Here is a 25,228-nt window from a genome sequence, read left to right as displayed (position 1 = left end):
TCGAGCTGTAACCAACTCCACCGCTGACTGTTGTTAAACCACAGTCGCTAAAGCCATCCGAGACACCTCGATGGCTGCTTCAGAAACGCTAACCCGCAGTGAGACAACGATTCCTGAACCTGAGCCGCTGTGTAGACCAGCCTGCAGGTGCCCATGCAGCTTCACTCGCTGAGGTGACTGCTGTCTGATACCCACAGCTGTCTCCCATCTAGAAACTGCAAGGTGCCCTGAAACCCACTCGCCCCTGTCGAGCAGCAAGAACTCCTACAGCACAACTTACATTGTGGTTCTGCCCCCCTGGTCCTTCTCTTCAGGCCCCTAATGACATTTTACAACCCATTGCCCCCTTTCTGCTGAAACCAAGTAACCTTGAACTGTTGCGATTATTTACTATACCGACTACCCTCCTGTCAGTATCCAGAGTGAATTCATTTTCCTTCTTTGAAACTGTCTGTCCTCAGCATTCCCTTAAAAGGTGGGTTGTATTTTATAGTGTGCTAGAACTGTCTGTTGTGATAATACGAAAGTAAACATGTTTATACAACCTTGACTGGACAGTATCTTTTCTCATTGGGTAATAATTGTGTTTTTGCTGTGTTGCAACTAACCAAAGATCCACAACCTTTTGGAGATATGCCTGCCGTTCCATCCATGATACCAAAACTGGAAAAGGAGGTTTATAATTTGCTTGTGTTTCCACTCTGTTCGGATCCGTTCTGGGGTACTAGAGGTGTGGGGCTGTTTGATGGTTTAGAAACCGATGTTCATCCCTGGACCACTGGTGCCCCGGAAGTTGATTTGACACAGCAACATAAAGAGAAGGAAGGGGATAGAAGAAGAACAAAATTGACCATACTGACAGAGAGCTCACGCATGTACTAGACTGCGAGAACAGAGACTGTGAAAAGAACTTACAGAGGAAGTCATGTACAGAGATATCTAGAACACATTGACACAGAAAAAGAGAGAAAACCTGACTACACTGCCTTAAAGAGACCATGAAAGCATTCCAGGCGGCACTGACAAAGTGCGAGAACTGAGAGAGCACAAATGACAGCACACGTCTCACAAACAGACAGACGCACTGAGTGAGACAGAATAAAAGACGGAGACAGCATGAAAGCATGAGTAGAGTGAGAAAGACACCAAGAGACAGAGGTAGAGTGAGAGCGAGAGCACTAGTCTATAAAGTTTAAGTAAGCATTTGGACGGTTCAGAAGTCAATGGTCTGTATGTTGTATTCTGAAAGATATTTGAGAAAACGGAATCAAAACATGGCAACTACCAAAATGGCACACAACTGGAAGGATAAACCATACAAAGGAGTCATAATAACCTAAAGGACAAGTTGAGAAAGGTTATGTAAGAATAAGTGATCTGTGAAAAATAAGTTATCTGAGCTAGTGTTTTCAATTTGCAAAAGCATTGTATAGTTGGGTGTAATACCTGCCAGTGACTAGTAAAAGTCCCTTCATTTGCATCTTGCTAAAGGTTTGTTTTGGTGGTATGTTCCCCCAGGCTCAATGAGCTCAAGACACTTCTCCTGCAGAAAAACATGCTAAAGTACCTTCCATGGTCTCTGACCAACATGCCGAAGCTCTCCATGCTGATAGTCAGCGGTGACAGTTTGGTAGAGATGCCGTCAGCCCTCCTGGAGACCCCCTCTTTAAAGTAAGTAATGGTGTGGTAAATATATGTTTAACTGATTTAGTTATGTCATGATGAGCAGTTGCTCTGTTTTCCGTTGTTAATTCGGCAATTATGGCATTCTTTGCTATTTGATGCTTTGTTGTTTGCCATGCCATTTAGTGTAGTCTTGCCTTTAGCGTTCAGCTCTTGTACATGCATACTTGAGACACCAAGAAAATACAGGTTTCCCATTTTCCAAAAGCTTGAGAAAATCAGAACACTATTGTCTTGTTAAGGATTTTAAAGATGTGGCACACACCAGACCAGGACTCTTTTTACTGGCCAGTGATGCAGCGCAGAATTAAAAATGCTTTTAAGTTTATTATATTCAGATTACATTTTTAAGAAAGCAGCCCACCCATCTCACACACCCCTTAAGTACACCCTGTGTCGCAATGGACCATGAACTAGGCCGTTGTGTCATAATGAGATATTTATTTATTTTTCATTATTAATAAAATCAAACACATTCAATATAGGGCAGCAATCACCAGTGTGGTGATAATTACACAGTAACATGATGGGATAAGCTAAGATACACAATGCACAATTGAATAAAAGCAAGATTACTTTTTGAGTAGTATTTTCAGCAGCACAGTTAGGCATTCCCCCTGCAACACTCCCTCAAACCCCTGTTAACCCGGTTTTGTGTGGGTGGAGAGGAGTAGCAAGGAGTCAGGTACACTGGGCAAAAATCAGAATAAAATTCCAACCTACCGCCCTAAATGTGGGGCCAAGATCGGATTACGCTCCCTTTAAAAATGAGCAAAATGGCACTCAGAATTACGAAATAGTTATTTTACATGTGCGGTTGAATGAATAAGGCAAGAATGTATGTGGCTGTAATAACAAGGCAAAAAAACGTACAAGCTACAAGGCAATGTATTAAAACTGGCCATACAGTTTAGAAAATCGACTTTGGAAGGAAAAAAACAGTGCAGTAAGAATCACAGGTGGCAACATTTCAATTGCTTCGTTTCAAACGTCTAAAATAGCAAAACGGCTTGGAAAATGAGCTAAACAGACATAATCAGAAATCGGTTTTAATGCTAAGGTACCAAGGCACAGAACAGGTATGATATGAAAGTGAAAGGGTGACTCTTGATGGGTGACAGTATGGGATTCTTTGTAGGAAGGGAAAACACAGATTTATAATGAAAGCAATAATCGGTTTTAAGAGGAAAATGACAAGTTCTACTGAGACTGTTTTTTTAGTGGCTAGATTATAAAAGAGAGACATTGCCCGCGAAAGGTTAATTTGCAATGTTAACCCATTCACGCCGTGTGTCTCGTTATATGGGAAATAATTAATTTATTCCAAATAGTACTAAGGATTTATACAACAGACTGAAATTACTAGAAATGAATTGCGCTAACACATGAAGACTAAAACTGTGTTTCTAAGGACATAATACAAAGAGGATTCTGACAATTTTAAGACGTTACTAGGATACTTATAGGGTTTCTAATGAGGTTGGACAAATTGCAAGGTAACAAAGCAATGTATTCAGCTTTTTGGTTAGCAGGGAGGGTAATACAAAAAGTACTTGGATGGGGTAGTTTTGACAGCCAGCCAGGCCTCTGGACAACGGGATAACGATCTGGTCACTTGGGAAACAGCTGGCCTCTCCTCTAGGGACACAGCAGGGCAACTGAAATCTGGTCTCTGTAGACAGCGGGATGCATCAGCTGGGCAAGGGCAGCTCTGGCCGCTGGATTCTGCCAAGAGGGTTCAGCAGCCTTCCCCCGTTTCTCCCTGAATTATTGGGATTTCTTTAGGTTTTACTTCTGGATAGTGGTTCTGCCTGGATAGGAGGTACTGCAGAGATCAGTATCAGCTACCCCTGGCCTGGCACTGGAATATCGAATCTTGAAGAGTGAATATGGAATGTCTGGATGTTGTGGCTTGGAATTTTAATGCTGGATTTTTTTTTAATGTCCTTTATTTTGAATGTCTCCACCTTATATAGGCCATATGACATCATAGGATGTTTGCTATATGGGCAGAACCAAGCTGGACATACCTCTAAAATTGGGTAGGTCAGCCTGTAAATGTCGCCGCCTCCCTCTAAGCAGATTGGACTGAAGGAAGTGACTCAGTTTGAGTGTGTGTGTTTTTATGAGGTGCATTGTTATCCCACAGTTATTTTTGCCAAATGTCACCCTTATAAAAATTAGATAGCAAATACCTTATTTCACCTGGAGCATACTATTCCAAACCCCAAGGTTGCACAATGCTGTTAAGTACTTCTGGCAATCTTTCGCAGATTCTATGGCAAATATTCTCCATAAAAAAAACTCCAAACGGGTACAATGAAGCTTATTAAGGTCAGGCATATTTTCATTTAACTTTCATAACTTTGTCAAGTATGTTTTTCCAGAAATGCCATTTTACTGGCATTGGCGACCCCACGTGCTAGGAGGATCCATATTGTCTTATTTTTATGGTGCAAACATTACATTCAAGCTGTAAAAATGTTCCATTACTGCTTCTTTAGATAGCTGACATAAATGTGTTTATAGGAAAAGTCTTTTCCATCACATGGGCTGGCTTGGTTCCAAAAAGTGGGCAGGCCTTTCAACCCCCCAGCCAAATGGCACACTCTCGTCAGCTTTGCCCAGAGGTTGCTATGACTCTCCTTTGATCCTAGGCACTTGAAGCTGAGGAGAGGTGTCAGAGGAATTCACACTTCAGTGACAGGGCTGTCCATTGTCCCAGGCTGCAGCAATGCCGCTCCGTCTGATGAAGTCGCCACTTCCCACACCTATGGGCTTTCATGTGGGGCTGGCACATTAGCAATGCCTTGCTTTGCAAAGACTGGTTTGACAGCAATTTCTGGACCTAGCCATGATGTTGAAGTAACTTTTATGGGAATAAATAAACTACACAGAGTACAGTTTACTTATATTTTGGCAGCTTTTCTTTCCCACATATATAGTTTTGTTTCAGGGCATGTTGCAGTATTATTTCCATTGAACTTGTATAATATCCACTCACTGCTTTGCAGACAAGTGCAACACGGGTTCATTTTACTTGTCCTGTTCATTTACAAATGCGATTTTCCGCGCATCTTTATTCTGCACATTTCCACAGCTCTTGTCAATTTCTAATACACAGGAATCTTTCCAAAACAAGGGTTCTTTGAAAGTGACATAAGCAAAGGGAGAGAGAGAGCTTCTTGTGGGGAATTTTGCCTGTGTTACTTTGTTGCATGAATTAATCAAGATGATTGACAAAGGAGAAGGTAACAATCATCACAGAACCCAGAACAACGCCTTGTGCACACTTGCCTTGGTTTGTTTATCCAGGATGTTTTTGAGGCTGCCACTCTATGGGGCGATATTGTTCTCTTGATAGGATATGATATGACATTTATAACGCGCCTATACACAAGTGTTTCAAGGCGCTGGGCTAATATGACCAAAGAGTTTGTATGCAACAGCCAGATGTCCGCAGGGCTTGCATTCGGCAGCAGCGTCCACACGTAATTAGTATAACGGGTATTTTATAATGCACTTAGTATCAGAGATTGGTTTCTAAATGTGGGATTGGGATTTGAACCTGTGTTGTGCTGCGTTATCTTGCTTCCAAGACAAATGCATTGCCCATGAGCTATTCCCCCTCACCTTCTGTATCATGGTTTAAGGAGTCTTACCACAGCCACGAACTCAAAGTGGGGGCAGACTGACCATTCTCTGGCTTAGCAAGACACTTGTCAGCCACCATGAGCAGAAGAACAGTTATTTGTCTAGTGTGTGGTGGAACATTTCTTGTGAAGTTTATTAGCCCTATTAGAGGATCAAGGTGGAGTTCCTCCCCTATAATCTGGTTTACAGTTTCAAATACCTGGGACCATAATTTGTGTACCATGTTGCAGGGCCAGGCTATGTGAACAAAGTCTGTGTCTAGTATTGGACACTTTTTAGAGCCATTCCTTAAGTGTGGGTAAATCGTATGGTCATGTAATAACTCTGGTGTAGGTATCTGAACTGGGTGAGCTTGAAACTTGCATTAAATGAAATTGTCCTGACCTGTCTACAAGTATATGACCAGTCCTTGTCCGTTATGAACGCTAGGTGCGTTCTTACTTCGATTTCAGCTATGCAAGATTTGTCACATCGTCCCAGTTTAGCCTGGCATAGAGTCATGAAACCAATCTCCGTCCCCTTGTGCTGCATTATATCATGGAGGATGCCCATTGTGAATGGTTGCAAGGTAAATGATAGCAGCTTTGCAGCCAACACATTTTTCAGTCCAAATTATAAGAAGATGTTTAGCAAAGACATACCCCCATTGGTTTTCCATGTTTTTAAGTTGATGAATTGGTCGTCCTCAAACAGGTCAGCCAGATCCTCTATCCATAATTTGGACATGGTCCTAGTATATAGTGGTTCTGAGGTGATTGGTATGCCTGCCATGTGAGTTGCCGGGAGGAGCAACAAGTGCAAACAGTCGATCACAGCCTTTCTTGCTATCCCTCAAGCGCTCCTGATCCCCTTAAAATACCCCTCAATGGTCCTTTCTATCTGAACATGAGGACGATCAGAGAGAGGAGTGTACCAGAACAATAGATAATGCACATGTGCAGCCAGGTAATACCTCTCTACATCTGGCATCGCAAACCCACCCATCTTCTTCGATGCAGTGATGGTGTTTTGCCCCACCCGCTCAGGTTCCCCAGCCGAGATGAACTCTAGTAGCTGACTTCACAGGTGCACAAAAATCCTTTTGGGCAAGATCAGAGGGACATTGTTGAACGTTTATAGAAATTTATGGAGGATGACCATTTTGATTAGGTATATCCTTCCCAGTAATGACAGATGGAGACATCTCCATTGCGCTGTCTGCAGTTTTGACTTATCGAGCGGTTTGCTATAGTCCTCCCTGTATAACACATCTACATCGCTAGTTATTACTATGCCGAGGAAGCGGGTGCTTTCCATTTGCCAAGTAAAGCTCTGGTTGTCATTATTTCCCTTGGTGCGGTCAGTCAACGGAAACAGGACCGATTTCGTCACATTAATACGAAGGCCAGAGTACTGTCAAGCTCATGAATGTGCTGCATTTCTGGCACCAGATTGTGCTCTGGATTCTTTATAAAGAGCACCATGTCATCAGCATATAGTAATATCAAGACCCTTTGTGAGCACAGTTGTAGTCCTCAGTGGAAGTGCGAAGCCCTTAGCAACGCAGCCAATGGTTCGATTGCTAGGGTGAACAGCATCAGGGAGAGGGGACAGCCCTGCCTGGTACCTTTAAATAACAGTACTACCGTACATAGACTGCTATTGATGCGTATCATAGCTATGGGGCAGGTGTAGAGAAGAGTTATTATCGATATTTGGTCATACCTGAGTTCCATCCTCCTCAGGAATAGGAATAAGAAGGGACATTCAAAACGGGATGCGAGATGAATGAGCTGAACTGGTTTCTGAACTAAGGAGAGGGAGCGGATGATCCAAGGTGGGCGGTGGCAATAAGGGAGTGGGGGGAATTTTCAGCAAAGTTTCTTGTTGCTATGTTTGTGTTGAAAAATGCCAAAAAATGAAGTAAAAAAAAAAAGAAGGGCAATTCAAGAATATAGAACATCTTCTCGGCATCCAGTAGAACCGCAACAACAGATAGGTTGGGTTTAATCAGAAGTAAAGAGGTGTCGCTGGCCAAATGAGGTGGATCTGCCTGGTATAAACCCAAGTTGGTCGGCTTGCACCCAGACAGCTATTAACGGTTGAATCTTGTTTGAGATTACCTTGGCCAGGATCTTGTTATCAGTGTTAGTTAGGGAGAATGTTCAATAGTAGGAGCACCTGTCAGGCTCCTTTCCGGGCTTCAGGAGGAGAGTGATGATAGACCCATTCATTGTCCTGGGAAGTGCCCTGCGAGTCAATGCCTTCTAATACACTTTAAGGAAATGAGAGCTGAGAGTTTCCTTGAAGGCTCTATAGAACTCCAGAGGGAGTCCATCACTGCCTGGCAACTTTCCCCTGGGGAGATTCCCTATACCTTTGTATATATGGTTCACTGGGATTGAGCCAATTAATTTGCCCCTTTTCTTCAACGTCCAGCCCATGAAATCCCATAGTTCCGATATATTAGCCCAGTTGTGCCTCGCTCGTGCCTCCAGTGGATGAGCACAGTGTGATCTTATACTTAACAAAAGCCCCTATAATGTCATGTTACCGGTTGTGGGTGACGCTGTCTTTGGTCGTTATGAATATGATGGACGTTTGTTGTTGCCCCTGATGCATAATGCCAGCAAGGAATTTCCAGTGCCTATCATCCTCCCCATAGAATCTGTATAAAAACAACTGTTGGATGAATAATTTAACCTCCTTGTCGGCCGTATCATGGAATTGTTGTGTGGCATATCTAAGCTGAGCTAAAAGTATTGAGCTCCCTGTGTACCTGTGCCTTAGCTCCAGCCCCTTAATATTGGTATTGTGGCAATCTAGCACCCTTCTAATAGTGCAACTCCTTGGATGTAGCTATGCCGCGAATGTAGCACTGGAACGATTCCCATAACACCAGCCACAAGGAGACCTAGTTTTCATCTGTGTCAAAGAACTAAACTTATTTCGTCCCTTATTTTGTTGTGAAAGTCTATGTCAGTCAGACAGTCAGACTTGAGTCATCAATGCTTGCCTTGTACGGGGTGCGCTCAGCCGGTAGGTGAAGCTGTAGCAGGGCAGGAGCATGAGCTGAGAGAGTGCATGGCAGAATAGAACAGCTCTCTACCAACCCCATTTGAGCACTAGTAATGAACATGTAGTAAAAGCACAAGGGTGAGCTGTGCACTGAGGAGTAGAAGGTGAACTTTCTTGCCTGCAGGTGCATTATCCTCCAGGGATCCAAGAGCTCAAACACCCTGGAAATCTGCAGCACTGTCCAGGTGGACCCAGTGAGAGGGTGGGGTCTAATAGTGTTCGGGTCGCCTCTCCCCCCCAGACAATCAAGGAATCTGCAAATATTTACCAGAGTGACTTTACAGCCTTGGAGACTCCCAGCTACCACCAGGGTTCCTCCTTATGGGGCCAAGCAGGTAAGAGAAGATGAACCAGAGTTGCCACCCCTCTAGCTTGCGTTGAGAAAGAGGAAAAGTATCTCTGACAATCCCATTGCTTTACAAAGCCAGATTAATTTGCCGGGTCCAGGTGGGGTTCCTATATGAAGACCACCTGTACTGCATGCCTTGATAAATAGAGAAGGACTTTCCTGGCTTTGATCGGGTGGTTGAGGCATCTAATAATTCATGTTATGTAGTTGATTGCAAATGTCACATTGGCATAACTCAGTTTGCTAATTTGTCGACAAAGAACCCCCCCCCCAATGTTGAAAGCACATTATCAATGGTGCACTGAAGCCCCCACTGTCTGATACAATCACCATCAGGATAACCTGAATCCCCCTCCCCGGGTAAGATCCATAAGACCCATGAGTTCCATAGCATTCCTAACTTTAAGAAAAATAACATTCCTTGGTTCCAGTACCTTCACTGACAAATTGAACCCATCAGTACAAATCACTCTGTCTAAACAAACCTTACCAGCAAGTGTGGTGCACACATGAGTAGCAGGTTGGGCTCGATCAAGCCCAATTTAGGAGTGATTCGCGAAACCTTGCCATAGAATGTGTGACAGCCCCTTATCTGTCATCTTCTGACCCTCAAAGCTTCTCGTTAAGTCTGTTAATCTTTGGGAGGCCTTATCCTGGCCAAGCAGGCGAGGGGTCATGTGCATCCGCTCTTCTGAGGGTTCAGGTGATCCTATGAGGTGATTGAGTTTTAAGCATGTGCCCAAAGCTAGAGCTGATTCAGGAGTGTTGAAAAAATGGACTTTCCCATTGTAAATGACCCTCAATTCGGGGATGGGAACATCATTGCAAACCTCATGTTCCCGGCCCTCAGCACTTTATCGATGCTAATGAAAGATATCCTTGAGGCATACACAGCGGATGAAAAGCCAGAGAATATGTGCACAGTTTCCCCCTTATAAAACAGATTGCCCCTTTGTCTGGCAAGCTTAGTGCTGTGTTGCGGTCGCAATATTTTCAGAGCCTGTCGATGATGGAGCGGCGCAATTTGCCGGGAACAGTTCTTGCTGCTGGGGCAGTGGAGTAATTTGCTGAAAATGTTGGGGGGGGCAGTGCTGGGGTGGAGGGAGGGCGGATGATGGCTCTTAGGGATCGTTTCAGCCAAATTGCTTAATAAAATTAGGTTGGATGGTAGATTTAACTGAATTCAGTCACCACCATTAGTTTGAAGCCGAAGATACCGAACATGAAGAACTGGGGCTGTGGGGGTGTCCCCTGCTCCCCATGTTCGGGATTTTTGACTTTGCGGTGCATGGGTGTCACCTGCTTCCTCAGCATTGGTGGCAGGAGAACCAACAAAAAAAAATAAGAAAAAGGGACACTGCAGCATCAGATCCGACCCGCGTTAGATGGATGGATCTGACTGCAAGGTACAGGAGAGTTGGCAGATGGAGAAAAGGTCAGTAGGTGGGGTTTATGGATGTACTGGTGGTTTGGGGGGACATGGTTTTGTTTTTTTGTATCAAGGCAAAAACATATTCACAGCTAAATTGTCTATGGTCATTTTTGCCGTAATTATGTACCTCGGTCAAACAACCTAAATCCTTGAGGGATAACACTAGACTACTACACCACATGAGTCCATTTCGGGCGCTCTGTTATAATTTTCATAAGACTGATGGCCTATCTTTAAAATTCAATTGAGCCCCCACACATCTCCAGCCGGCATTCCATGCACCCAGTGACACAATATAACATTCACAAAATGAATTCCAATAGAACATACAAACAATGCATTATTTATCATTAATTCAGGCACAAAAGTCAACACATATATCCTTGCATACACTCTCGCTCACACACAAATGCACCCAGCACCTCCATTGGCATAACCTGTGTGCACACGACATTTATATGTACATATACAATAACACATGGAAACAGTGGCACAACGTCCATTGAGCAGACCGGACTATTACCCCCTGATCTCTGAAATGTTGGGCTAAGTTGACTTGACCAAGCTGAACTATAAAGCCATGGCTGAAAGGAACAGATTCACTGGAATGTCAGAAATTCCCTTGATTTTTCCATTCATTCAAAGGCAGAAGCCATCGGTTAATGCAGTGCAGTGGGTGACCAAGTATACCTGGTATCAATCCAAACTTGGGTTCTGCACAGCACCTTATATGTTTCTCTGCTGACAAATGTTTTCTACAAAATTCTGACTGATTAAAATTAAGGTATGTTTTCCTGTGTTCAAATGGCTCCAAGCAGTGGAGTAACAAGTAGGAGAGGCAGGGGGGGCAAGCTGCCCCCCATGGCTCTTTTAAGAGCCAGACCGGGGCATTTGTCATTGGGACACCTCTCCCGTTCGGATGTGTGTGGCTGTACTAACAAGGCAAAAAAACTTACAAGCTACAAGGCAATGTATTAAAACTGCCCATACAGTTTAGAAAATTGACTTTGGAAGGAAAAAACAGTGCAGTAAGAATCACAGGTGGCAACATTTCAATTGCTTCGTTTCATGGGTTTTAAATAGCAAAACGGCTTGGAAAATTAGCTAAACAGACATAATCGGAAATCGGTTTTAATGCTAAGGTACCAAGGCACAGAACAGGTATGATACGAAAGTGAAAGGGTGACTCTTGATGGGTCACAGTATGGGATTCTTTGTAGGAAGGGAAAACACAGATTTATAATGAAAGCAGTAATCGGTTTTAAGAGGAAAATGACAAGTTCTACTGAGACTATTTTTTAGTGGCTAGATTATAAAAGAGAGACATTGCCCGCGAAAGGTTAATTTGCAATGTTAACCCATTCACGCCGTGTGTCTCGTTATAAGGGAAATAATTAATTTATTCCCAATAGTACTAAGGATTTATACAACGGACTAAAATTACTAGAAAAGAATTGCACTAACACATGAAGACTAACACGGTTTTTCTAAGGACAGAATACAAAGAGGATTCTGACAATTTTAAGAAGTTACTAGGATACTTATTGGATTTCTTATAGGGTTTCTAATGGGGTTAGACAAATTGCAAGGTAACAAAGCAATGTATTCAGCTTTTTGGTTTCCAGGGAGGGTAATACTTAGAAAAAGCAATCGGATCGGGTAGGTTTGACAGGCAGCCTGGCCTCTGGACAACGGGACAAGGATCTGGTCACTTGGGCAACAGCTGGGCTCTCCTCTAGGGACACAGCAGGGCAACTGAAAAATGGTCTCTGTAGAGAGCGGGATGCATCAGCTGGGCAAGGGCAGGTCTGTCTGCTGGATTCTGCCAAGAGGGTTCAGCAGCCTTCCCCTCTTTCTCTCTGAATTATTGGGATTTTTGTAGATTTTACTTCTGAATAGTGGTTCTGCCTGGATAGGAGGTACTGCATAGATCAAGACCAGCTACCCCCGGCCTGGCACTGCAATCTGGAATCTTGCAGGGTGAATGTGGAATGTCTGGATGTTGTGGCTTGGAATTTGAATGCTGGATTTTTTTTTAATGTCCTTAATTTTGAATGTCTCCACCTTATATAGGCCGGATGACATCAGAGGATGTTTGCTATGTGGGCAGAACTAAGCGGGACATACCTCTAAAATTGGGTAGGTTAGCCTGTAAATGTCGCTGCCGCCCTGTAATCAGATTGGACTGAAGGAAGTGACTCAGTTTGAGTGTGTGTGTTTTGTATGAGGTCCATTGTTATCCCACAGTTATTTTTGCCAAATGTCACCCTTATAAAAATTAGATAGCAAATACCTTATTTCACCTGGAGCATACTATTCCAAACCCCAAGGTTGCACAATGCTGTTAAGTACTTCTGGCAATCTTTTGCAGTTTCTATGACAAATATTCTCCCTAGAAAATCTCCAAATGGGTACACTGAAGCTTATTAATGTCAGGCATATTTTCATTTAACTTTCATAACTTTGTCAAGTATGCTTTTTCCAGAAATGCCATTTTACTGGCATTGGCGTCCCCCACATGCTAGGAGGATCCATATCATCTCACTTTCATGGTGCAAACATTACATTCAAGCTGTAAAAATGTTATATTACTGCTTCTTTAGATAACTGGCATAAATGTCTTTATAGGAAGTCTTTTCCATCACATGGGCTAGCTTTGTTCCAAAAAGGAGGCAGGCCTTTCAACACCCCAGCCAAATGTCATGCTCTCGTCAGCTTTGCCCAGAGGTTGCTATGACTCCCCTTTGATCCTAGGCAGTTGAATCTCACACTTCAGTGACAGGGCTGTCCATTGTCCCAGGCTGCAGCAATGCTGCTCCGTCTGATGAAGTTGCCACTTCCCACACCTATGGGCTTTCAAGTGGAAAAGGAACCTCCTTTCCCATGGGGCTGGCACATTAGCAATGCCGCCTTGCTTTGCAAAGACTGGTTTGACAGCAATTTCTGGGCCTAGCCATGATGTTGAAGTTCCTTTTGTGGGAAAAAATAAACTACACAGAGTACTATTTACTTATATTTTGGCAGCTTTTCTTCCCAACATATTTAGTTTTGTTTCAGGGCATGTTGCAGTATTATTTCCATTGAACATGTATAATATCCACTCACTGCTTTGCAGAGCAGTGCAACACGGGTTCATTTTACTTTTCCTGTTCATTTACAAATGCGATTTTCCTTGCATCTTTATTCTGCACATTTCCACAGCTCTTGCCAATTTCTAATACACAGGAATCTGTCCAAAACAAGGGTTCTTTGAAACTGACATAAGCAAAGGGAGAGAGAGAGCTTCTTGTGAGGCATTTTGCCTGTGTTACTTTGTTGCATGAATTAATCAAGTTGATTGACAAAGGAGAAGGTAACAATCATCACAGAACCCAGAACAACGCCTTGCACACACTTGCCTTGGTATGTTTATCCAGGATGTTTTTGATGCTGCCACTCTATGAGGCGATATTGTTCTCTTGATAGGATATATGACATTTATAACGCGCCTATACACAAGCCTTTTAAGGCACTGTGCTAATATGACCAAAGAGTTTGTATGCAGCAGCCAGATGTCCACAGGGCTTGCATTCGGCAGCAGTGTCCACACGTAATTATTATTACGGGTATTTTATAATGCACTTATGTCAGGGGTTTTGACCCATGTTCGAGTTATTATGCTGCAACATTTGGTGCTGTGGGCTTAGAAAATCCAAGATGGCGGAAAAGCCCACATTTGCGCCAGAATCCATGAAAACCGCGCAGTTTTTGCGCACACCAAAATGCTTGCCTGACCTACCACCCACCAGTTCGAGCGTGATGGGCCAGAAGCGCCATGAGTGAAACGTGGTGCTAAAGGAAAAACAGCAGTGCCTGTTAGCTCAAAAAGCGCTTTGAAATCACCTTTGTTTCTCTGAAATGCAAGCTAAAAATGCCTATTTTAAACATTGCAAGATGTTCAAAAATCTCACTGAACACCAGCAGACATTTGGCAGAATGTAGTCTTGTGTGCATACAAAATCTGGAAAGATGAAGAGCCCAAAACAATGTTTATAACAAAACTGACTGAGCTGTGGATGTCAGCAGCTGAAGTGAAATTGGACTTAAAGCCACTAAAATCGAAATGTTTAAAATAAATGAGTGACCTACTGTTGAGTGTCACATAGTTTGCAACTGTTAAATGTCATAGTTTTGAACTTAGAATCAGCATTCTAGCTGCATGTGTAAAAAATGTAAGTTTGATTTGGATGTAGAAAACTGGAACAAAAGTGACATTTAGCTGAAGCCTGGCTTAAAGAGATTGAATTCTGCCTGGCAACTACCCCTGACAGGAGTTGAAACTTGCCCAGCAACTCTTCCCAGGCCTGGCTGCATTCTGCTGCCCCCACCAAAAGGAGATGACACCTCTCTGATTGAATCAGGGGAGTGGCACCTAGGACTGGAAGGAAACAGAACAATGTACTTTCCTTGGCAGACAAATGTTATATTGCGGGGGGTCATAAAATAGCTTCCTCTTGGGAGAAACTGGGAGGGGCAGTGCCTCTGTGAGCAAGCTGAGATGGAGGAAGTGGACAAACCAGAAATTCCACCATGTGCTTTGGGAAACCACACCCCTCTGGGCCAGAGCATCATTTTAAAAAGATGGATAATTCATAGTGCGGACTTGTCAAAGTTATATAAATAATATCATCATTCTTGTGATTTTTCTGTGCACATTTTAAGAGGTGTTAGGACTCTGTGGTATGTTCTGGTGGGGTAGTAGCGGAAAATAGGTTGTTACTCCAAATATATGTATGTTAAAAATCTGACACCTAATCATCTGATACCCATATTCCTTGTGCACATTTGTGTAAAATGTGGAAAAGGCTAGAGGTTGTTATCTGGATGAAAAGGGCAGAATTCTGTCAGAAGTGGACACGACATCTTACAAAGACAGGGATCGGATGGTTTGGTGCTACAGAAAATATGTTAACTGGACATATAATATTAGAAAAATGGTACATAGATAAATGTGTATTTGGATCAATATAGATTTGTGTGCAATTTCACAAGGGGAGGGATTTCAGCCAGCCATAAAAATAGCATCACTCTGACTCATCCTGACTCACAACTCAGTCCCCCAATCAAGGGAGAGAGGAAAACCTGGCCAATGATAAGTTGTGAGAGGCAGGCTTAGTTATGCCACGCACCCACCCATTTTCTAAAGACATAAAAGGAACACCAAAACCCAGGTAGAGACATTCATTTTCCATTTTCTTGCAGATCAGTTTGCCGGACCACACAACATCTAGAAGGAACATCCAGAACTTAGACTCCAGATAGACTACAGAACTTAAAGCAAAGGCCTAACCCACAAGCTGAGAACTCTTCTCAGCAGGCCTTCAGAATCCAATGTTGGATTCTTTGCCAAGAACTTTTGCCAGAACCGGTAGCAGACCCAAAAAGCAGTGGTGTATCCAGAGAGACCAGATCCAGAGAGACCCAGACCAGACCGCTGTGAAGTGCAGAGCAGAGCTGACCCAGAGAGCTGTGACTTCAGAACCACCCGCCAGGAGTCCAGTCTAAACCTGATCAGACCTTGACGGCCTATTTCAACTTTAGAGTGTGAGTAATCAGCTAGAACTGTGCCAGAACCAATCTCTTAGTCTAAAATAATCTGATCCAAACCATTTTAACCTGTCCAGAACTGCATCATAGAATCGTGTGTCCCTTCTCCGATTTTAAACCTGTAAAAGTGTCATTTTGCCATTTTGAATCACTATTTAATTTCTGAAAAACGACCTTCATAAAATCGTCCGTATCTTTGGAATCGTATGTGCTAGGAAAGTGGTTTAACTTTCATCTGAAAGCTAACATTCTAAGCTTTCTAAAAAGCCTAAAGCCAACTTGTTACTCCTTATAGTTCCTCCGTAATCGTGATCGACGCACTCGGAAAAAAGTGCAGCGAATTGACAGTTTGCTTCATTTCAACCACATGTAAAAATATCTGTCTTTTGCTTCCATTACTGAATCCCATTTTCAACCTGATAACCATCCCTGAATCATTGGTAGGGCTGACCTGAACTGATTTAAAGTATCTCTCACTCACCCTGAACCTCTAGAGGGAATTAAAAGCATTTTCAGCATATTTTTCACTTCATTGCCACCACATTTAAAAGGATCTTGCCTGCTTTAAAATCATACCTGGTTTCCTCTAAGCTCGCTGGGGGGGAACTGGAAATTTGTATTGTATTTTGTATTCCTGAGAATTGTGTGCTCTCCTTCCATCTCCTTATCTTGCATAGGGGGGGGGGGATTGTCAAAGAAAAAGTGATCATATTATCTTTTGTTGAAATCATATCAAGTTTATTTCTGTGCTGCATTTTTCCCTCATTGCTTTTCCTTGAAACCATAAAAGTATTTTCTGCTACCTTATCCTCCCTAGACTACCTCCTCATTGATTGTAAAGAAGTGTGCTAGCGTCAGATTATCTACTGTTGATCAACATTATATTCATAAGTGTGCTATCAATTATTCATTTATTCATAAAAGTGTGATATATATATTTTGTTTACTTTCTCAATAAATCTTTTAAATTGCAAACAAACCTACTTCTTGGCTCAGTGAGGTCAGGGGGATTCAAAGAGAGGGGCGTTATATAAGGGTTTATCATCCAGGGTATAACTTGCTATAAAAATATATAAATAAGGGCTTCCCTTGAGTAATCCCAGACAAGGCACTGACTTAGTGGGAGTGCTTGATTGGAGTCACTTAACACTTAGTACCAGAGATTGGTTTCTAAATGTGGGATCGGGATTTGAAGCTGTGTTCTGCTGCGTTATCTTGCTTCCAAGACAAATGCATTGCCGATGTGCTATCCCCCCTCACCTTCTGTGTCATGGTTTAAGGAGTCTTACCACAGCCACAAACTCAAAGTGTGGGCAGACTGACCATTCTCTGGCTTAGCAATACACTTGTCAGCCACCATGAGCAGAAGACCAGTTAATTGTCTAGTGTGTGGTGGAGCATTTCTTGGGAAGTTTATTAGCCCTATTAGAGGATCAAGGCGGAGTTCCTCCCCTATAATCTGGTTTACAGTTTCAAATACCTGGGACCATAATTTGTGTACCTTGTTGCAGGGCCAGGCTATGTGAACAAAGTCTGTGTCTAGTATTGGACACTTTTTACAGGCATTCCCTAAGTGTGGGTAAATCGTACGGTCAAGTATTACATCTGGTGTAGATATCTGAACTGGGTGAGCTCGAAACTTGCATTAAATGAAATTGTCCTGACCTGTCTACAAGCATATGACCAGTCCTTGTCCGTTATGAACGCTAGGTGCGTTCTCACTTCGATTTCAGTTATACAAGATTTGTCACATTATCCCAGTTTAGCCTGGCATATAGTCATGAAACCAATCTCCGTCCCCTTGTGCCTGCATTATATCATGGAGGATGCCAATCGTGAATGGTTGCAAGGTAAATGATAGCAGCTTTGCAGCCAGCACATTTTTCAGTCTAAATTATAAGAAGATGTTTAGCAAAGACGTACCCCAATTGGTTTTCCATGTTTTTAAGTTGATGAATTGGTCGTCCTCAAACAGGTCAGCCAGATCCTCTATCCATAATTTGGACATGGTCCTAATGTATAGTGGTTCTGAGGTGATTGGTATGCCTGCCATGTGAGTTGCCGGGGGGAGCAACGAGTGCAAAAAGTTGATCACAGCCTTTCTTGCTATCCCTCAAGTGCTCCTGATCCCCTTAAAATACCCCTCAATAGTCCTTTATATCTGAACATGAGGACAATCAGAGATAGGGGTGTACCAGAACAATAGATAATGCACATGTGCAGCCAGGTAATACCTCTCTACATCTGGCATCGCAAACCCACCCATCTTCTTCGATGCAGTGATGGTGTTCTGCCCCACCCTCGCAGGTTCCCCAGCCGAGATGAACTCTAGTAGCTGACTTCACAGGTGCACAAAAATCCTTTTTTGCAAGATCAGAGGGACATTGTTGAACGTTTATAGAAATTTAGGGAGGACGACTATTTTGATTAAGTAAATTCTTCCCAGTAATGACAGATGGAGACATCTCCATTGCGCTGTCTGCAGTTTTGACTTATCGAGCAGTTTGCCATAGTCCCCCCCGGTATAACAAATCTACCTTGGTAGTGATTACTATGCCAAGGAAGCGGGTGCTTTCCATTTGCCAAGTAAATCTCTGGTTATCATTATATCCCTTGGTGCGGTCAGTCAACGGAAACAGGACTGATTTCGTCACATTAATACGAAGGCCAGAGTACTGTCAAGCTCATGAATGGGCTGCATTTCTGGCACCAGATTGTGCTCCAGATTCTTTATAAAGAGCATCATGTCATCGGCATATAGTGATATCAGGACCCTTTGTGTGAACAGTTGTAGTCCCCAGTGGAAGTGCAAAGCCCTTAGCAACGCAGCCAATGGTTCGATTGCTAGGGTGAACAGCATCAGGGAGAGGGGACAGCCCTGCCTGGTACCTTTAAATAACAGTACTACCGTAGATAGACTGCTATTGATGCGTATCATAGCTATGGGGCAGGTGTAGAGAAGAGTTATTATCGATATTTGGTCATACCTGAGTTCCATCCTCCTCAGGAATAGGAATTAGAAGGGACATTCGAAACGGGATGCGAGATGAACGAGTTGAACTGGTTTCTGAACTAAGGAGAGGGAGCGGATGATCCAAGGTAGGCGGGGGGAATAAGGGAGTGGGGGGAATTTTCAGCAAAGTTTCTTGTTGCTATGTTTTTGTTGAAAAATGCCAAAAAAGAAGTGAAAAAAATGAAGGGCCATTCAAGAGAATAGAACATCTTCTCAGCATCCAGTAGAACCATAACAACCGATAGGTTGGGTTTAATCAGAAGTAAAGAGGTGTCGCTGGCCAAATGAGGTGGATCTGCCTGGTATAAACCCAAGTTGGTCGGGTTGCACCCAGACAGCTATTAATGTTTGAATCTTGTTTGATATTACCTTGGCCAGGATCTTGTTATCAGTGTTAGTTAGGGAGAATGTTCAATAGGAGGAGCACCTGTCAGGCTCCTTTCCGGATTCAGGAGGAGAGTGATGATAGACCCATTCATTGTCCTGGGAAGTGCCCTGCTAGTCAATGCCTCCTAATAAACTTTAAGGAAATGAGAGCTGAGAGTTTCCTTGAAGGCTCTATAGAACTCCAGAGGGAGTCCATCAGGGCCTGGCAACTTTCCCCTGGGGAGATTCCCTATGCCTTTGTATATTCGGTTCATTGGGATCGAGCCCATTGATTTGCCCCTTTTCTTCAATGTCCAGCCCATGAAATCCCATACTTCCAATATATTGGCCCAGTTGTGCCTCGCTCGTGCCTCCAGTGGATGAGCACAGTGTGATCTTATACTTAACAAAAGCCCCTATAATGTCATGATACCTGTTGTGGGTGACGCTGTCTTTGGTCGTTATGAATATGATGAACGTTTGTTGTTGCCCCTGATGCATAATGCCAGCAAGGAATTTCCAGTGCCTGTCATCCTCCCCATAAAACCTGTATAAAAACTGTTGGATGAATAATTTAACCTCCTTGTCGGCTGTATCATGGAATTGTTGTGTGGCATATCTAAGCTGAGCTAAAAGTACTAAGCTCCCTGTGTACCTGTGCCTTAGCTCCAGCCCCTTAATATTGGTATCGTGGCAATCTAGAACCCTTCTAATAGTGCAACTCCTTGGATTATTATATGTAGCTATGCCGCGAATGTAGCACTGGAACGATTCCCATAACACCAGCCACAATGAGACCTAGTTTTCATGTGTGTCAAAGAACTAAACTTATTTCGTCCCTTATTTTGTTGTGAAAGTCTATGTCAGCCAGACAGTCAGACTTGAGTCATCAATGCTTGCCTTGTACGGGGTGCGCTCAGCCGGTAGGTGAAGCTGTAGCAGGGCAGGAGCATGAGCTGAGAGAGTGCATGGCAGAATAGAACAGCTCTCTAGCCACCCCATTTGAGCACTAGTAATGAACATGTAGTAAAAGCACAAGGGTGAGCTGTGCACTGAGGAGTAGAAGGTGAACTCCCTTGCCTTCAGGTGCATTATCCTCCAGGGACCCAAGAGCTCAAACAACCTGGAAATCTGCAGCACCGTCCAGGTGGACCCAGTGAGAGGGTGGGGTATAATAGTGTTCGGGTCGCCCCTCCCCCCCAGACAATCAAGGAATCTGCAAATATGACCTGATGCTCAATAGCCATTCAAAGTTCTCAGGAGAGTCCATTTTGGGAGCATATGAATTTACCAAAGTGACTTTACAGCCTTCGAGAGTTCAAGCTACCACCAGGGTTCAATCTTATGAGGCCAAGCAGGTAAGAGAAGATGAACCAGGGTTGCCACCCCTCTGGCATGCATCGAGAAAGAGGAAAAGTATCTCTGACAATCCCATTGCTTTACAAAGCCAGATTAATTTGCCGGGTCCAGGTGGGTTTCCTATATGAAGACCACCTGTACTGCATGCCTTGATAAATAGAGAAGGACTTTCTTGGCTTTGATCGGGTGGTTGAGGCCTCTAATATTTCATGTTATGTAGTTGATTGCAAATGTCACATTGGCATAATTCAGATTGCTAATTTGCCGACACAGAACCCCCCCCCATGTTGAAAGCACAGTATCAATGGTGCACTGAAGCCCCCACTGTCTGATACAATCACCATCAGAATAACCTGAATCCCCCTCCCCGGTTAAGATCCATAAGACCCATGAGTTCCATAGCATTCCTAACTTTAAGAAAAATAACATTCCTTGGTGCCAGTACCTTCACTGACAAATTGAACCCATCAGTACAAATCTCTCTGTCTAAACAAACCTTCCCCAGCATGTGTGGTGCACACATGAGTAGCAGCTTGGGCCCGATCAAGCCCAATTTAGGAGTGATTCGCGAAACCTTGCCATAGAATGTGTGACAGCCCCTTATTTGTCATCTTCTGACCCTCAAAGCTTCTCGATAAGTCTGTTAATCTTCGGGAGGCCTTACCCTGGCCACGCAGGCGAGGGGTCATGTGCATCAGCTCTTCTGAGGGTTCAGGTGATCCTGTGAGGGGATTGAGTTTTAAGTATGTGCGCAAAGCTAGACGCTGATTCAGGAGTGTTGAAAAAATTGACTTTCCCATTGTAGATGACCCTCAATTCGGCTGGGAACATCATTGAAAACCTCATGTTCCTGGTCTTCAGCACTTTATTGATGCTAATGAAAGATATCCTTGAGGGATGCACAGCGGATGAAAAGTCAGAAAATATGTGCAGTTTTCCCCTTATAAAACAGATTGCCCCTTTGTCTGGCAAGCTTAGTGCTTTGTCGCGGTCGCAATATTTTCAGAGCCTGTCGATGATGGAGCGGTGCAATTTGCCGGGAACAGTTCTTGCCGCTGGGACAGTGGAGTAATTAGCAGAAAATGTTGGGGGGAACAGTACTGGGGTGGAGGGGGGGCGGATGGTGGCTCTTAGGGATCGTTTCAGCCAAATTGTTTGATAAAATTAGGTTGAATGGCAGATTTAACTGAATTCAGTCACCACCATTAGCCGAAGATACCAAACATGAAGAACTGGGACTGCGGGGGTGTCCCCTGCTCCCTATGTTTGGTATTTTTGACTTTGCGGTGCACGGGTGTCACCTGCCTCCTGAGCATTGGTGGCAGGGGAACCAACAAAAAAAAGAAGAAAATGGGGCACTGCAGCATCAGATCGGACCCGCGTTAGATGGATGGATCTGACTGCAAGGTACAGGAGAGTTGGCAGATGGAGAAAAGGTCAGTAGGTGGGGTTTATGGATGTACTGGTGGTTTGGGGGGACATGGTTTTGTTTTTTCGTATCAAGGCAAAAACATATTCACAGCGAAAATGTCTATGGTCATTTTTGCCGTAATTATGTACCTCGGTCAAACAACCTAAATCCTTGAGGGATAACACTAGACTACTACACCACATGAGTCCATTTCTGACGCTCTGTTATAACTTTCATAAGACTGATGGTCTATCGTTACAATTCAATTGAGCCCCCACACATCTCTAGCCGGCATGCCATGCACCCAGTGACACAATATAACATTCACAAACTTAATTGCAATAGAACATACAAACAATGCATTATTTATCATTCATTCAGGCACAAAAGTCAACACATATATGCGTACATACACTCTCACTCACACACACATACACCCAGCACCTCCACTGGCATACACTGTGTGCACACAACATTTATATGTACATATACAATAACACATGGAAACAGTGGCACAACGTCCATTGAGCAGACCGGACTATTACCCCCTGATCCCTGAAATTTTGGGCTAAGTTGACTTGACCAAGCTGAACTGTAAAGCCATGGCTGAAAGGAACAGATTCACTGGAATGTCAGCAATTTCCTTGATTTTTCCTTTCATTCAAAGGCAGAAGCCAACGGTTAATGCAGTGCACTGGGTGACCAAGTACACCTGGTATCAATCCAAACCTGGGTTCTGCACAGCACCTTATATGTGTATGTGCTGACAATTTTTTTCTACAAGATTCTGACTGATTAAAATTAAGGTATGTTTTCCTGTGTTCGAATGGCTCCAAGCAGTGGAGTACCAAGTGGGAGAGGCAGCGGGTGTGGGGGGGAAAGCTGCCCCCATGGCTCTTTTAACAGCCAGACCGGGACATTTGTCATTGGGACACCTTTCCCGTTCGGCATATCAAAGAGGGGGCCCAACGGCAAAGGTCTCCCACTGGCAGGACAACGTGTGCTGAGCAATTCCTGCTCAGCACACTCATTGTCCTGGCAGCAGGACACCTTACCTGTTCCAAATGGTAGAGGTGTCCCACTGCCAGGACAACGTCCCAAGGAACTCTGGGCAGCAGAGAGTCCTCATGTTGCTCTGTATCAACAGAGCATTACAATGTGATCCATTAGGTACTGATGGGAGGGAGGGGGAGTTACTATTAGCAGGGACTTTTGTCCCTTTAGAAATGTGAATGGGAGAGATTGATCTGAAGTGAGAAGGGTGCATAATGTTGCATGCTTTATGAAATAATGGCTATGGCTTTAAACCCCAAGGGGGATTTGTTAGGCTCACATTAATCTACATGATGCTATTGTGACTTTGCATGCAGAATGGGGAGAATACAACTAAAGCCATACTCCCATTGCTCAACATATTTCTATGACAATGTATATAGAGTATGGTTATGTTACTATGAAAGGCTGGTTAATTATGTAATGTGGTTTGCTTCCAAGGCATTGCTATAAATAATTATTTAAGCACATGAAATGTTAAGCAAAACCTTAATAAATATCTATATCAACTAAACCTGGAAACATGTGCTCGGTCGCTTAAATTGTACACATCTCAGTTTCACAATTTAACCAAGTGTGTGATCCTGAGCAAATCATTTAATCACATTGTGCCATATCTGCAATTCTACAAGTGACTCTGATACACTTCAATGCTTATGTTAATGGTTCATGATATAATGGAAAAGCCTAATGACTATAGAGTTGCTCCACATGTAACAAAAGTGCAATTTAGGTATTTTGCACGACAAAGTTATTTGTTAATTGGCTTATTTATGGCAAATTTTGCTAAAGTCACTTCCATTGTGCCTCCAAGTATCAAGGACCGATGATGTGCCTTGCAATGTCCTTTTCTGGGAATTCCCTTCTGTTGGTGCAATCTATATAATTATTATGAAGTTTGTATGCATTTTGGCCTGACAGGGCTTGGACAGAGCTCTAATAGATGAGTTTCCTGCATCTGGAATGATCCTGCAGTTTTATTTTTGTTGTTGTGTGTTAAAATCCCATCTTCCACTAATGTTACCAAAAAAGTAGATTCGGGCAGGGATGGGCGGTTTAGGGGTGCCAATGAGACCACGTGGAATTCCACACACTGCATTTCATTGCTCACCTCCCCTTACCCCACCACTCGTACAATGCTGGATACTCCCCTGCTTAGTTTGGTAAGTGAAGCAGTTTTTGTGGCCTGTAACCTGAACCATGACACCCATTTACTACTTTGCACCAAACCGTCCTGAAAAAGTGTCTGCAAAACTCAAAATACTTTTTGCCAGTTTGGTGAAGATTATTTTTGGCAGCAGGAGGAAAGGTTATACAAGGCTCCTAAAGGTGTGCTTTTAACACAACATCGCATATGGTTCCTTCTCGCTCGTGCCTCCAGTGGATGAGCACAGTGTGATCTTATACTTAACAAAAGCCCCTATAATGTCATGATACCTGTTGTGGGTGACGCTGTCTTTGGTCGTTATGAATATGATGAACGTTTGTTGTTGCCCCTGATGCATAATGCCAGCAAGGAATTTCCAGTGCCTGTCATCCTCCCCATAAAACCTGTATAAAAACTGTTGGATGAATAATTTAACCTCCTTGTCGGCTGTATCATGGAATTGTTGTGTGGCATATCTAAGCTGAGCTAAAAGTACTAAGCTCCCTGTGTACCTGTGCCTTAGCTCCAGCCCCTTAATATTGGTATCGTGGCAATCTAGAACCCTTCTAATAGTGCAACTCCTTGGATGTAGCTATGCCGCGAATGTAGCACTGGAACGATTCCCATAACACCAGCCACAATGAGACCTAGTTTTCATGTGTGTCAAAGAACTAAACTTATTTCGTCCCTTATTTTGTTGTGAAAGTCTATGTCAGCCAGACAGTCAGACTTGAGTCATCAATGCTTGCCTTGTACGGGGTGCGCTCAGCCGGTAGGTGAAGCTGTAGCAGGGCAGGAGCATGAGCTGAGAGAGTGCATGGCAGAATAGAACAGCTCTGTAGCCACCCCATTTGAGCACTAGTAATGAACATGTAGTAAAAGCACAAGGGTGAGCTGTGCACTGAGGAGTAGAAGGTGAACTCCCTTGCCTTCAGGTGCATTATCCTCCAGGGACCCAAGAGCTCAAACAACCTGGAAATCTGCAGCACTGTCCAGGTGGACCCAGTGAGAGGGTGGGGTATAATAGTGTTCGGGTCGCCCCTCCCCCCCAGACAATCAAGGAATCTGCAAATATGACTAGATGCTCAATAGCCATTCAAAGTTCTCAGGAGAGTCCA

The 25,228-nt window shown here is 43.5% G+C and overlaps 1 protein-coding gene across 1 annotated transcript in view; it reads left to right on the top strand.

Moving 5' to 3' along the window:
- LRRC2 (leucine rich repeat containing 2) overlaps nucleotides 1–25,228 on the top strand; it is a 1,026,596-nt gene that overhangs the window by 941,361 nt on the left and 60,007 nt on the right. The window contains exon 7 of the mRNA XM_069625672.1: nucleotides 1,519–1,671. Within this exon, the coding sequence (XP_069481773.1) occupies nucleotides 1,519–1,671 (153 nt within the window). The remainder of the gene's footprint in view (nucleotides 1–1,518; nucleotides 1,672–25,228) is intronic.

This window comes from Ambystoma mexicanum, chromosome 6p (assembly GCF_040938575.1).
Source record: "Ambystoma mexicanum isolate Mex_15411 chromosome 6p, UKY_AmexF1_1, whole genome shotgun sequence".
Classification (NCBI taxonomy): domain Eukaryota; kingdom Metazoa; phylum Chordata; class Amphibia; order Caudata; family Ambystomatidae; genus Ambystoma; species Ambystoma mexicanum.
The sequence above is the reverse complement of the archived record's forward strand: the minus strand, read 5'-3'. Positions and strand labels throughout refer to the sequence as shown.